Source organism: Antrostomus carolinensis, unplaced genomic scaffold, assembly GCF_000700745.2.
Source record: "Antrostomus carolinensis isolate BGI_N321 unplaced genomic scaffold, ASM70074v2 scaffold47946, whole genome shotgun sequence".
Lineage (NCBI taxonomy): Eukaryota > Metazoa > Chordata > Aves > Caprimulgiformes > Caprimulgidae > Antrostomus > Antrostomus carolinensis.
In genome coordinates, this window is record NW_010324863.1 from 35,468 (window position 1) to 50,044 (window position 14,577).

General features: G+C 34.9%; 1 protein-coding gene across 1 annotated transcript in view; it reads right to left on the bottom strand.

Annotated features, from left to right (window-relative positions):
• Positions 1-14,577, bottom strand: part of LOC104527353 (calcium-binding mitochondrial carrier protein Aralar2) — a 64,448-nt gene that overhangs the window by 24,003 nt on the left and 25,868 nt on the right. The window contains exons 8-10 of the mRNA XM_029085722.1: positions 14,376-14,534; positions 7,465-7,517; positions 6,422-6,502 (exon numbers count right to left, since the gene is read on the bottom strand). Coding sequence (XP_028941555.1) covers positions 6,422-6,502; positions 7,465-7,517; positions 14,376-14,534 — 293 coding nt within the window. The remainder of the gene's footprint in view (positions 1-6,421; positions 6,503-7,464; positions 7,518-14,375; positions 14,535-14,577) is intronic.

A 14,577-nucleotide genomic window follows, 5' to 3' on the forward strand; every position in this document is an offset into this window, starting at 1 on the left:
ATCAGAGTGTTGTTAACATCCAAGTGTACATAAAATGTAAAGCAAACTCCTTCAAACATTCACATAAAAGTGCTCATAAATAGAACTGCAATTAGTCTGAACAGAAATAAATTCCTGCTACTGCTTCAGACAGATCTCCAGGACTCAGATACAAGTTGTGACGACTGTCCTACAGCAGTACATTAATGAACTGGCTAAACAGAAACACACAGGAGTATGGTTTCTTTCTAAGCACTGACCAAGTCTGCAGTGGGGAAAAAAATTAAAATTGTGGATTTGATATTTTCCACGTTATAGGTAATTCAGTTCTCAGAAGCCTAGCCAAAAAATCAAAGTGGAGCCTACTTGATTGGCATTATAAAAGCAATTAAGTCACAGACCTGTCAAATATGTTAACATTTGGCTCCGTGTGCTCTACTTGTCTATTTTGACTAGTTGTAGAATCATTTAATGATTTACAGACCTTTCAAGTCTTAAGGCATGGTAGCTGTATTAAAATTGTGACCCATTATTTTTTGGTTGCATCATAAATTACTGTGATATCATAAATATCTTCCTTTTTCTCACAGAAAGCTGGATTTTAATTCCTGATTTGAGTTTGAGACTTTGTTTTTTGGGTTTGGTTTTTTTTTTTTGAACCTACACTCATAAACACTTAAATATTTTACTGCCAGTAAAAGAAGGCATAATAGGAGAAAGAGATGTGTAATGAGATATAATTGTCAAAACAGATACATGTTTTAAACTGTAATGTATGTTCATATAAAATTTTGCAGTCATTATAACTCATATAACAGGAAAAAAAAAGAATACATTTCAAATGGGAAGAATATTAAATATGTTTGTTGGAAAAAAAATGGGCTTCTTAAGAATTCAGAATTGTTCAGTTGTACAAACAGAAACATATCAACATATCCTTCCTTGGTTTAGAGTGTGAAAAATTTCCTCTCTCTCTTTTTATTAGGGGAGAAGGGAAATGAAAAGAGGAGAGAGAAAGCAAAAGGGGAAAGCACCTCTCATTTGTTATGGGAAAAGAACTTTGGGGAAAAAAAAATAAAAATTAACTAATTCAAAAGGAAAACTCAAAATAGAGGGAAATCATATTCTGCCTAACTCCTTACTGCTTTCAGGAAATGCCAGTTCAAACAGGTGTGACTGGGTGACAATTTCAGCAAACTCTTTTTTAAAACATCCAAACCTGCAAGGAAATGTGGTGTGAGGTCAAAGAAAAGCAGGAATTCTACACCAGGAACTTCCCCACCCTTTGGTACAACCTCTTGGAAGGGCTAACATGTTACTGTATGTTGCCGTCCCAAACTTCATTGTAAGACTTAAATATAAGATTAGCTGAAAATTAATCAGAGACAATTAAAACAGAGCAGTGTTGAAACACAATGGATTTGCAAATGTGAAGTCAAATTTAAGTCCAGATCTAGCTGGATTTTTTTGTATCAAAAGTCTACAATTAGTTTAAATTATTTTCATTATGGTCAAAATAATTACAATTACAGTGGTTCAGAAGACAAAACTACACTTTAAAAATACCTAATTAATTATAGCATATTCTGTTACATTATATTAATTATATTAAATAGACTTAAAATCTAATTAATTTATTTACAAACATAAATTTTATGCAAAAAGAAAATAGCTTTACACTTAATCAAGGAAAAAAAAAAAGTATTAGGAGCTTCTGAACTTTTCCTTAAACAAGAAATGTGAATGCTGGGCTTTCACACGCGCAGGCAGAACTCCTCTTGAAAGTAATGGAAGTCTTCCTGACTACAAGGAGAACAGACCTCTCAGAATAAATCTGTTAAGAGTTCAAGAGATGTATGCCATTTGCTTTCAAAGCTAATATGAGCAATCATCAAGAAGACCATCATTACTTAACTATCTCAATAAACTATACCAAAACTTTTCTGTGTAATAGCAGTTGGGTTTTGGTATTTTTTTTTCCAGATATACATGCAGGGATTTTTTTTCCCTTGGCATACATAATGCTCAGTTTCATTTTACCCACAGCTCAGCCTTCCTTGACAAACAGAATAAAATTTTATCAGATTTAGGTTTCCAACTAATGAAAGCAAGAATGACACCTTCAGTCTCCTTTAAGCTACAACTTAGAAATGTCTGAATTTTTGCAAGTAAGAGATCTAAGAAGTGCAGGAATTGCAGTCCATACATACTGTACCTCCACTGCAATACCACAGAGAAAACACAGCTCAGATGTGGACTCATCTTTATTACTCTCTGAACATAAAATAAATGTTGTAAGTAGCTTAATAAAACTGATTGCACTGGATCAGTTATTTAGCACAATTCATCTGGAATTTGACATCATATTCCTTTATAAAAATTAATTCTGGACAGGATTTTGCACTTCCTAGATGAACTCCATCTTAACCGTATCTAATCTTTAAATTCCACAGCAGAGTTGAGGTTGTCCAAGCAGGTACAATATGTTTTAACTTTATTACGATTACTATAAAGTCTCTAGAAATATGCCTAGAATTGTCTTGACAACTTAAATAAAAGCAGATCTGTACGAGGTCTGTAATTGTACTGGGCTACATGATTTAAACTGGCTAATAGTGAGCACTCACTGAGCAGCTGGGAAAGAAAAAATTGTGTGTGCTCGGAAAGAGGAGGGAGAGCAGAAGGAAAGGTTAATAAAGCAAAATGCTTTTCTCTTACTGAAAATTAAGCCTCTGATTTGCCTATATGATTGTACTACTATATGCAGACAATGCAACTCATATTAAATAGCTATTCTTTTTAGTCATGCTATAATACTTGTTCTGTTTTTCTTAATATTTTATATGTGTTTTATGATCACTCTTTATTTTGCGTCTTTGCATCTCTTTCCCAGTTACTTCCAGACACACAAGGTAAATTTTTCAATTAAATGTAGAACTGCTTTATTTAAGGAACCAAGTGAAAAGACTGTCTCACCTAAAAGCTTAGTGTTAAAGGCAACACCTCAAAACCCCCAAAATAATATTTATGCCACTTTCACAAACAGAGTTTTCAATACGTTAATATAACTCAAAAAATAATAATAATCACCAGTGCTGTATCAAAAAAATCAGGTTACTTTTAATAGAAGCTTTTAAGTAAATTAAGTTTAAAAGAAGCAGGCAGATAAACTCAGTATGACTAGTGATTATTTTTTATTTAAAATATAAAATAGATTGAAAGACCATGAAAAAAAGTTTACAGAAACTTCAAGATTATTGTCACTGTAAAAAAAAGATTGAAAGTTGTACTTACAGCTTACACAAGATCATCCTTTTACTAAAGTATCCCTGAAGGTAAGTTACAGGATTAGCAGAAATCAAGTCTAGCATATTTGTGCACTTTTTCATTCAAGGAGGTTAAGTTAGATTTGTGGTTTAGATGCTCAGCAGATCCTAACTCTACAGTATCATTACACTATATCTTGGAACTGAAGCTTTTTACTAGGCTAATAATGATAAGGGCTACACAGGATTTGCATGAGTGATGAGAGTCCTAAATGCACAGCAGAGACCAGAGTTCACAGTGGCTGTCAGGCACTGTTCAAATCTGTAAGTTACATTTATTTTTATGGGTAACAAATACTGTATCACTAGGAAAATTTCTTGCAAACAAAGGAGAAGGAAATTTTGAGTTAGTAATTTACATAACAACCCTCTTAAGATTCTGTATACAAATACAAAGGTTATACTTTTAATTATATTCTCGGGGGTCTCAAAAAAACCAAATCTCAACCATCCTATCACTTTCATCTTCACATAATAAACTGCTATGAAACAGGCTATTAACTGAACTAAGTGCCACAGGTCACGAAGTAAAAGATCTATTTTCTTCTTCTTTTTTTTTTTTTTCAGGAGAGAAAACAGTTTACAAAACAGAAAAAGACTTGTTCAATGAACAATCAGCTTCAGTTACAAGTGCAAAAGTCAGCCATGTGTACTAATTCTCAGTAATTATGATGCAAAGTGAACTCCTTGGGGACTTAAAAGTCAACGCCTGGCAATGGTTGGACAAACAGCGGAGTGGAGCTACTCAGGTGATACTGACCCCTTCAAAGCACTTTGTGTTACTGAACAACCCAAACCTTCCAAGTATCTGCTCCGTCCTCCCTTTCTTAGGTATTTATGCTACACTGTACTCACAGGGCTGATATTTAAAACATTAAAATCCAGCATGCATCCCAGCACACACTCCTTGCATAAGCAATGAATACACTTCAAGGAAGCAGAAGCACAGAAGAAAGAAAATTTAACATCTGTGTTTGTAATGCAAGCACAGCTGAGAATTAGATGTGGAGAGCAGAAAGGTGATAGGGCAGGTGTCTTTTCTAAAATTCATCTAAATCGGCTGCCTCTTTTTAGACTCTAACACATCATGCACTTGTGTCTTCTTGCCTCCCACATAAGCAATTACTACATTGTGAAATAAGGTAAAAATCCAAGACTGAAAATTTTCAAAAGCATTCAAGTGTCCTTACTGTTTCTACACTGAAATTGCAAGTTTCAGGTTGGCTTAAACAGACAAAAAGTTAGGCCAATACAATGCTGAAAGCTATAGGAAAAAGCCTGTCCTTGGTATCTCATATTTTATGCATATATTTACACCATGAGAGAAAAATTCACCCCAAAAGCAAGGCACCACTTGTAACAAGAATCTGTTGCTAGTCTGAATTGGGTTTAAAATTACAAAAAAACCCCCCAAAGACCACCTGCAGAAAAGACAAGTTCCAACCTATCTACCTGGCTCTAGACTATGCCCTTAAGTGTAGCACCCCAGTTAAAAGAAAACTCAGGGCATTCTGCCACTGCACATCTACTGCTACAACTTTATGCAGCATCTCATTGTTAATATATATTTCAAATACCAAATAGGACAAGCCAACATTTACAGCATATTTAAAATTTGTCTCAAGCCACCTATCTCTTAAAGCAGATCCTTAGTTTACAATGAACTACTGCTGCAGCACTCTCATGAATGACAGGTCTCTGTAAAGACTGCTTTTTGTACTGCATTAAAAAATTCACAGCAGTCTGTAAAAAATAAAAACTCTAGATCAAATGACATTTTAAATGAAAATTTTGCTGAATTCTCTATGGCTGCTATGTTCATAAGATGTTTTATTAGTGTAAGGGGCAAATACTTTTTTACTCTGCAAGCACTTTATTGCATTTTTCCTTCATTTACAGCATGCTTTTTATTCAGGGCTTTAGAGACCCACATTCTTCTCTCCCCCCTCCCTTCTTTTTTTCTCCCCTGAATGCTCCTAAAGTTACAGAACAAGGGGATCCTACCTGGCAGTCTACAACAGGTCAGTGATCAAACAGAAGGAGCAGTGAGACAGCAGCCAAATCCTGCCCCATCTCCTGAGAATTACAGAAAGCCAGGGCTTCTCAGCCTGCAACACAACGGAGCCACTGCACCCTGAGGCTTAGATAATCATAGTACACTCTCTGCAAGCACATACAGCACAAATCTCCGCACCTACTGAGGTTAAGACACAAACATTTGTTTTTAAGTTGCTGCTCACTGTAGTTTTTGACACAGGTAGAAGCTGCTTGAAAATGTGACCTCATCTGTCTTATGACAGCAGAAACAAAGATAGATTGAAAATATACCAGCATTGCTCTGCCCCGGTGATCAAAGCCAGTTTAAATAAGCAGTGTTCTTTATCTGTAAAGTGCACTGGCCTTTGAACAACTATTCATTTTACCTAAAGTATTTACATTTGCTTGAACAAAATCAATACACTAGATAAAGTAAGCTGTAATATGGACAGAACTAGACCAAACCATGAAGTATTATCATTTACCCAGTAATACACCAGTTGTTAATTAAGATACTACTATTTTGTGCAAGCAAAACACTCTTAAAAACTTAATGGGTTTTAAATACAGCCTACATACAGGAATGCATTATATACTGAGTTAACATTACACAGCCTACGTCTGCTATGAACTCAAAGAAGCGTGAGTAGTTTTTGCCATTTCAAAAAGCCAGTATCACTGCAAAAAGTGAAAATTAGTGGGCACAACAACACATCAGGAAAGAAGTGACGTGGCAGAGTGGGTGTCACAAAGTAGTAACTAATTATTAACTTCTGGAAAGGTTAGCATGAATCCTCTATAGGCCATAAGCTACAGCCAACATGAATAAAGGCACATTCTTTATTAAGGAAACAAACTCTAAGCTGCGGGAATTACACAGTGCAGTTAAAAGGCACGATGCACAGAAACATTTACCCTTTCATCAAGAACGGCTGGCCTATCTAGGAAAGAACTGAGATGCTCTAGTAGAGTCTGCTCTTGAACTGGATCTGTGGTTAAACAGAAGCCTTAGTCCACATAGTTACTCTTACACACTGCACTTTCATGAATTTTATATGAAGGAAATTAAAGATACTTACACAGCCACCAGCAAGAATTTCTGCAGCCAGTGGGACAGAGCCATCTTTAGACATAAACTTATCTCTGACAAAATCATTAACCTTAAAAAACAAACAGTTATGAAAGCTGATAAATTAAAAGGTTGGAAAAAACACTCATCAGCTGCAAATTCTGTGCAACTGAAAATGCAAATATATCCATGAAGCTAACAGATATCAAACAAATCTTAGATTTTATATGAAATATTATAAAGCTGACCATGTTTTTCTTTCTAAAAGAGATCTGCAGCATAATTCAATTATTTAATATTGAAAAAAGTAACAATCACTAATTAAATAAAATAATTGCCTGAAAATTAACTATAAAATCCTTTAAAATTTTAGAAATGCTCACTACATTTACAAATTTAAATACAATTCAAAATTATTATCAAAATGTTCAATAGTAAGTTTTAACAAAACAGTAATTCAATTAACAGCACTAAGTACCTTTATTTTTTTAAAACACATATTACTAGCTTTGGTGAACACTAGCTTATTGGTGAATAACCAAGAGATTAAGATTGGTTATAATAAAAAATTATTCAGTGCCTGAAAATCACTCAAGAACTAACAAAATTACAAAAGTAAAACATTTCAGAAAAAAAAAATGCATGCAAACAAGTTCCTTTCCTACCAACACTTCACTACATGCTCATATTATCTCCTGTTGCGCTAGAATTAAACATACAGGAACTACATGGAGATACAAAAACAAAAGCCCTCCAAGTCCAATAAATAATTATTCAGTTTTGCTAGGAGGTTAAACCAAAGGCCTGTACTACTTACAAACAAGTAGAGCTGAACAAGTTGAATAAGCCTGTTATACTCTGGAGTAAGTCCACAAGTGAGATATAAACACTTGCTTTGTGCTTTTGTAATTAAGTTTTTATCAAGCAAAAATGATGGAATACACTCTATCATGTTGCTGACATATTAAGGATAAAAATTCTTAATGTGCTAATTGTAACTAGACGAACTTTACAATGTGGGGAAATGTGAAAATAACACACTTGCAAACTTACAGTAAGTTTTATGGCCTTCTCTGGTGCTACTCCTAATAGCTGCGGTAACAGACCTGTAACATGGAAATAGAGGATTCAGTGCATCAAGTAACTTGGTATTAACTAAACAAATCAACAAATATATGTAGAGACCACCACCTAGAAATGGGCAATTTTTACAGCAATTTTGTGTTATTATATTTAATGAGAGTACTTAAACATTCCATTTTGAGAATAAACTTTGTGCTACCACTTCAAGTCAGAGTAACTGCCTATATGTATGTGCTATGTTAGCTTTTTTAAATCCGTTACATTAGCTCACTTTACACTTAAAACACTAATACAGATTTGCCAACCATATTTCAGCACTCTGTCCTACACTAACATCGATTTTTTGCATCTGCACACATAAATTAAGACTTTCTAATTAATTTTGTGAGATACACGATGCATCCACTTCAAAAATCAAGAGCACAGTACCTTTTTCTGGCAAAAAACAATGGCACTAAATGGCAGGACCCAAGGGGATAGGAATCAGAATAATACAAAACATTCAAACATGTACGACTGCATTCTTGAGCACTTTGCCCAACTAACTCGCCAGCTCCTAAAACAAATGAAGTTATGCTGCTTCCTTCCGAAGTATGGAATTTCTTATTCCATTTTTTTAAAAGTGATGTGCTACAGAACTGGAAGTGGGAATCTCTGACTGAAGTGAACAGATGATATTTTGTAAACTTTTGGACAACACATCCTAAAAATATGCAGAGCTTACCAACTAAGCCTGGGGCTAGAATGGTGTTGCAAGCATTCATCAGCATAACAAAATTAGGACACCATTCAGAAATGTGAGAAAATCGCCCTGGCTAGAGTTTCTGGTGCAGACTCATTCTGTTTTAGTAGCTCAGGCAGCACCTTTGGGTACTGTCTACAAGTAGCTCACAAAAACAAAAATGCTAATACAAATCCAAAATTTTAAAGGTATTAGTATATAAATATGACTGACCCTTCTGCTACCACAAGCCAAATGGTGCTATTCCCCGATGTATTTTCCTTACTAAGAGCATCAGTAGTAACTAAGTCAAGCTGATGGATGGTAGCAGAATGGAAGAAGACACTAATCCAGTGCATGTACATTTTTCTCTTTGTTATTCTGACATTTAGCTGTTGGAAAACTTTTTGAGAAGTTAGCTCTTAAAGGTGGAACCTTAATTGTTGTCTCTGTCCCCAAAAATAAAACCACAGAGAAGTGCAAATGTCAGAGCATTTTTGGTTTTCAACTGTCAAAAGAGGTAATTAATAGCATATACACACCTAACATCTACGCAAGACAACTATGTTGAATTATGATCATATATATGGCTGAATATGCAAACCAAAGAGTACAGTAACACTAAGTTCATATTCAGTTGCTCAAAAGAAGAGATTCTGGAGAGTAAGTTAAATTTCAAAATTTGAATTTCTGAATGAGTTTTAGTTGCACAGGTGACTTCAATTCAGACTTCAATGAAAAACCATTAAGACAGTCAGAATTGTGTAATTAAGTATTGCATTTTCTGCAGCACTGTGAAGAAAACACAAGGATATACAATGAACAGGATTTTTACAGTTTTAGTTTTACACAGACCAAATTCTCTATGTAACTGCTACGATATTTGCATCTTGCTATAGGACATGTGTGGCTTTGTGTAGACATTATGACTAATTAATTTGTATCTTCAGAGATTAAAAAGATGTTCCATTTACTTTACAAACACAGTATCTGATCCAGTAGAATTAGAGCAAGTCTGTAGACAGATACATAATTCCAACAGAACCCGGAGATCATTAATTTTAAAATCATATATACATATATTATTACACCTAAGCTAGATGTAGCATGACTTTCAAGTTATATCAAATAAATTACAGAACAAGTCATTCTAAAATATTAAAATATAAAATTATAAAAATGCTCCAGTTGGATATCTGTACAAACCTCCAGTTTTGGAAGGTAGGACATAAGCAGGACAAATCAAATTCATTTTCCCTAGACTGACTGAAGATATCCTTTCTATCATTTTTTATTTTTCAGCTCCTAAGACTTAGTATTCGTAAAAGGAACTTCTAACATCTCAGGAAAAACATGTTTATCTTGGCACAAGTTTTGGTTGTTTTTTTCCCATCTGGTCCATTCTTTGTGCATTCAAATCTGAATGGGACTGTTATGACTCAAAACTTTCCATAAAACTTCAATGTAGAAGAGAAAGATTAAACAGAATAGATAGAAATTACCAAAAAAAACCCCACACCACCAAAAAAAATTCCCCAAACCCAACTGAATAACCAAAATTCCAGAGCCCTTCTCTTTCTTGCTACTTCACACAACATTTTATAGTATGAAAGTGCTTTATAAGTTTAATTGCAGATAATGTTGTGCAGGCCTACTGCAAGATAGCATTTAGTATTCTCAAAAAGGTAGCATTAATTTTAATACTACATTTTATAGCCTTGCCAGATACCAGCTAGGTCTACTGTCTCCAGCAGCTTAGGAAGGTAGAGGGACTCTTGTTTGCTCTAGTAACAAAGCCATGCGTAAGTGGTACCTGTGCATTCTACACATTATGACTATCAAAACTAAGTTCTCTTTTCTTTGTCCTTTTGATGGAAGCCCTGAAACATCGTTGAAAGATTTATGAACATGACAAAGCTGGTAAGTTTTGGAAGGAAGAAAGCTCATCAAGGGACACATGAAAATATCATTTTCCTGTCGAGGTTATCCTGACACGCTGAGAATTCTTCAGTGTCACTATGTGTTAGCAGCTCAGCAATATGACACAGACAGATGTGGGACAGAAACATCCTACATCTTAGACTCAGAAATGTCTGATGGTGTCTTAAAAATGTATGCCTTTTATAACATCAGAGAGTAACATTTTGCACATAGGCAGCCTGCTAGTAGAGTATACAGCAAACATTTTCATGCAACCCACTTTTATATATCCAAGGCTCTTCAGTAGCAATTACCACATACCACTTCATATTTGACACACTATCATAGTAGGGCTCTATGGGAAGGGGAAGGTATAGGCAAGAGGGAGCACTGAGCTGCATTCAGTTCGGTCTAAATACATTGTGAACATACACGCGATAGTTCATCCAGCCCAGCTGCAGTGGTGGCATCGAGTAAAAGAATCTTTCTTAGCCAAAGTATTTTTTCAGACATCTAACAGTGAAACTTCAGTTTCACAGTGTGTAACAGACTTGCTTTTCCCTTCATAGTAGAAAAACCCACTGACTGAAGGAGTTGTTGCTCAGTCTAGGTAAAATACCTGAAACCATTTGGACATCTGATAGAAGGGCAGTAACAGAATACTGACAAATTTTTCTACTACATGACTCACACAATATATTGGACATTTAATCACCAGCTGTTATTCAAGCACAGTTCCCGCAGACTGGGAATGGGGTATTTTTTGAAGATTTTGTGCTTTGACAGAACTTTGGGGTGGAATAGGCTTATACTTCCACTATACAAAAACAGTACTTCATTGCACACTTCTGGAGGAAAGCTTCTGTCATTGTCTTGTTGTATCATTAGCATGGGAGTCCACCAGTAATAATGAATTTGGATTATTAAAATCTAAGATTAGAAGGCATCTGTAGTCACTGCAGTGCTAGAAGCACCACTGGAAGAAATAAAACTAAGTAGTTCCTTAACAGTTAATGATCACAAGTAACCAAGTCTTTCACAGCATTTCCTTTCTTTTTCATCCTCTAGGAAAAGTGGCATTAACAGCATGGCCACTGAACATTTTCATGAGCTACATTTTATCTCTGGTGCTTAAATTTCCCATAAAAATTTTTATCAAGCATAGGAGAAATAATCCCTACTAGATGCACTTCTTAAGACTGACACATTTTGTGACTCATCAAGTGGACTTCTGATTGAAATAATATTAAGACATGTAGGTGACCTCATTGGTTGGAAGAGACGTTGACAAATCACAGCTTTCATCATTTTCTTATTATTTGCATATATAAAAATACCCATGAGTTTCTAAATATGTATTTCAGGTATAAATGTAGCCACAACAGTTAAATTATAGGTATATGAGATGAGTATTCTTTTAAGCCATGCTAAGAAAGAGACAGATGAAAAATTTATCTTAGATGTACAATCTTAAAATAATTAACACAAAAACATAGCATTCAAATAATGAATATTATAAAGATTCTGCAGAGCTTTATATCCTGTTTGTTGTTTGTTGTTTTTTTAAAATCAAAGTCTCTTCTCAGTGGAAACACTTATTATCCTTAAAACCAAATTCACATTAAACAAAATTTAGTGCTCTCTTTATATCCACAAGATGGTGTAATTTATCCTTATCTGAGATGCTGGTTTAGAACATGGTGGTTTTGCCCTTTTCAAGTTTGGAATAAAATAATGATACAAAAAAGAAAAATGAGTTCAATTCACTGGATGGAAGTATGTGCCTTGTATTCAAAATATCATTTGAAATGGCTGAGTTCAGAGCAGAGTTTATAATTCCTGCTTGCTTGCTTGCAGTGTGGCATGACAAAGAGACCACTGCTCCAAATGTTTCTACTATAATTTTTTACAAAGGTTTTGCATTTCTATTCAGCTAAGCAGGAGAACTCTACCAATTACTACTCCCTCCTCCAGTGGGGAAAAAAAACCCACATTTACTTAACTCTGAACCCACCACAGTGCAAGAAGGAATATCAGTTAACAATGAGCAGCAAAAAGCAATGTACTCTGTAGTTTCTCTTACCTAGTGTCTAGTAGGAACAAGTAAGAATGAGACGATTCTTGCTATAACTTTACTGCACTAAATTAGGTTAATACATTAATCTGTAAAATGTTCCTTTCAAATTTTCTTGTCCTCTCAAGCTTAATCAGAAACCTTCACTCTGCACTCATTTGCTCAGCCTTCTCCAACATGATCTCCTTAGAACTCAAGCAACAGTCCAAATTTACAAAACTGCATAGAGGAAGCTCCACATTTTTAAGCAGTTTTCTCTATTTGATTCTTTAAAAAGAGAAGTTAAATTTGGATGCCCTTTAAGTCGAGAATCTGTAGAAACACAGGTCTCAATTTGCCTCTGAAATGATGGTGTTCTTTGCCATCGCACAATTTCTACTATGTAATCCAAAAATGAGATTATTGCCCTGGGTTTAGAAGTTCAGCTCCACCAAACTGTTTGAGATTTCACTGAAAAGTAGTAAAGGGGATGGTGAACAGAGAGACAAGCTATACTGACGAAGGTTCCTAAAGTTCCTCAAACTTGGCAATGACAATCACTCCAAAAACACAACTAGCAAATGGAGTTAAGAAGATGCATTTATGACATTTCTGAGGTTTGTTTTTCCAGGTGAAAAAAATCATTATGCTTCAGAGTTTCAATGAGACAGAAGCAAATAATAGCAGAATTCTGCATATTTATTTTTTCAGGATCCTGGAAGAAGTAGACATACATTTGCAGGGAATAAATTTTGTTCTTTAGCCAATAACTGGGACTTTTTACGATTCTGATTGCTATAAATCCTTACAAAATAGAAACCATGTCAATACTCTTTATTAAATTACTAGGCCTACTCAAAAAATTGCCTCAAACTCAGTCAATAATAACAGAGCCTTCCCATCTCCAATTGTGCTGAAATAATTACAAAGTCTATTTTGCGGAGGAGCTATTTAGCCAACCCCCAGTAACTCAGGTCGTATGTTAAAGAGTGCACATGTATCACATCACTTACATTTCACACGTTGTCTTACAAACTGTTAAGCTGTTTTTCAGGTGCATATAGCTTTGCCAGATCATAACAATATTTTACTGAAATCCCCCATTCTTCATTCCTGACTCAACTGCTTCTATGAGTTAATTTCTGTCATTACAATACTCTTATTTTCAAAAGTTTAAAAAAGTATCTAAGCAAGCTGGCTAAAAATGAAATAATTAACGCAAGTTTCAAATCCTCCCCAATGAATATTGTAGAGGGGGATAAGAGATCTCAGTAACTGGGATACTAGAAATATAATTTGCTTTATCTCTGTGACAGAGAAGAACTGCAGTCTCATGCAGTAGTGTATGATTCTTTAGGACTACCTCTACATTACCTGAACTTATAGCACTGATGCCATAACTACAACAAGGCCAAAATAATAAAAAAAAAAAGCCACCATCTCACTACAGACACTTACCTAAGATACCCAAAGTGGGAATGATTTACATCCTGAAAAGAGTAAATGACCTTTTGGAGCTTTCTCCATTGACACAAAGGGCACTTGGAACAGCTAACTTCATAACTTGGGGGTATTGATTACAGACATAAAGCTAAGTGGGTTGAAACCCATCTAATCTCTCTGGCTGAGTCAACAGTGACAAGCTAAGAAGAGGTGTACATAAAACTTGATAAAGATGACTATTCCCAATGATTACTGAAGCACATGCAACTGGTTGAGAGAAACCTTTTTATCACAAAAGGAGATTGGGTTAATAACAAGGTACCATATTTTCTCTGTGTTTTATGATTTTAAATAGAAAGAAACAGATAAGAAAGAACACTGAAACAACAACAAAAAAAAACCCCTGTATGATCTAACTTCTACCAAAACCAGCATAAAATATAAAATAAGGACTGCTAAGGAAATTAAAACTTGACTAACAGTATATTTTTGCTTTAGGAAATTGCTCTTGTTTCCCTACTGCAGATGAGGAAGGAAAGGACAGAAAGGTCTTACAGAAATTTTCCCATTACAATGAAGTTTTAGTGATTAAGAAGTTTGCAAACCCTTCACCTATAACAGAGTAGAAACAAAAGCACAAATCAGGCAAAACTGAAGTTTTAACAAAACAGGTTTAAAAATACAGAGTTGCACTAAACTCTTACTAGTAACTTATCATTAGGAAATACCACCTTTTAAACTCACCTCTATAAAGCCCAAAGAATCCTTCATAACGTAGCACTTTCTTGAAGCAATCAAAGCTGTTTTTATACATAAGTTCTCCCACAAAAGAGCCTGTAGAGCGCTGGTTTTGCATTCGAGTTTTTACCAAATCAATTGGGTACACTGCAGTGGCTCCAACAGCTGTAAATAAAAATCAGGCTATAAGAAAACATGATTTTGCATT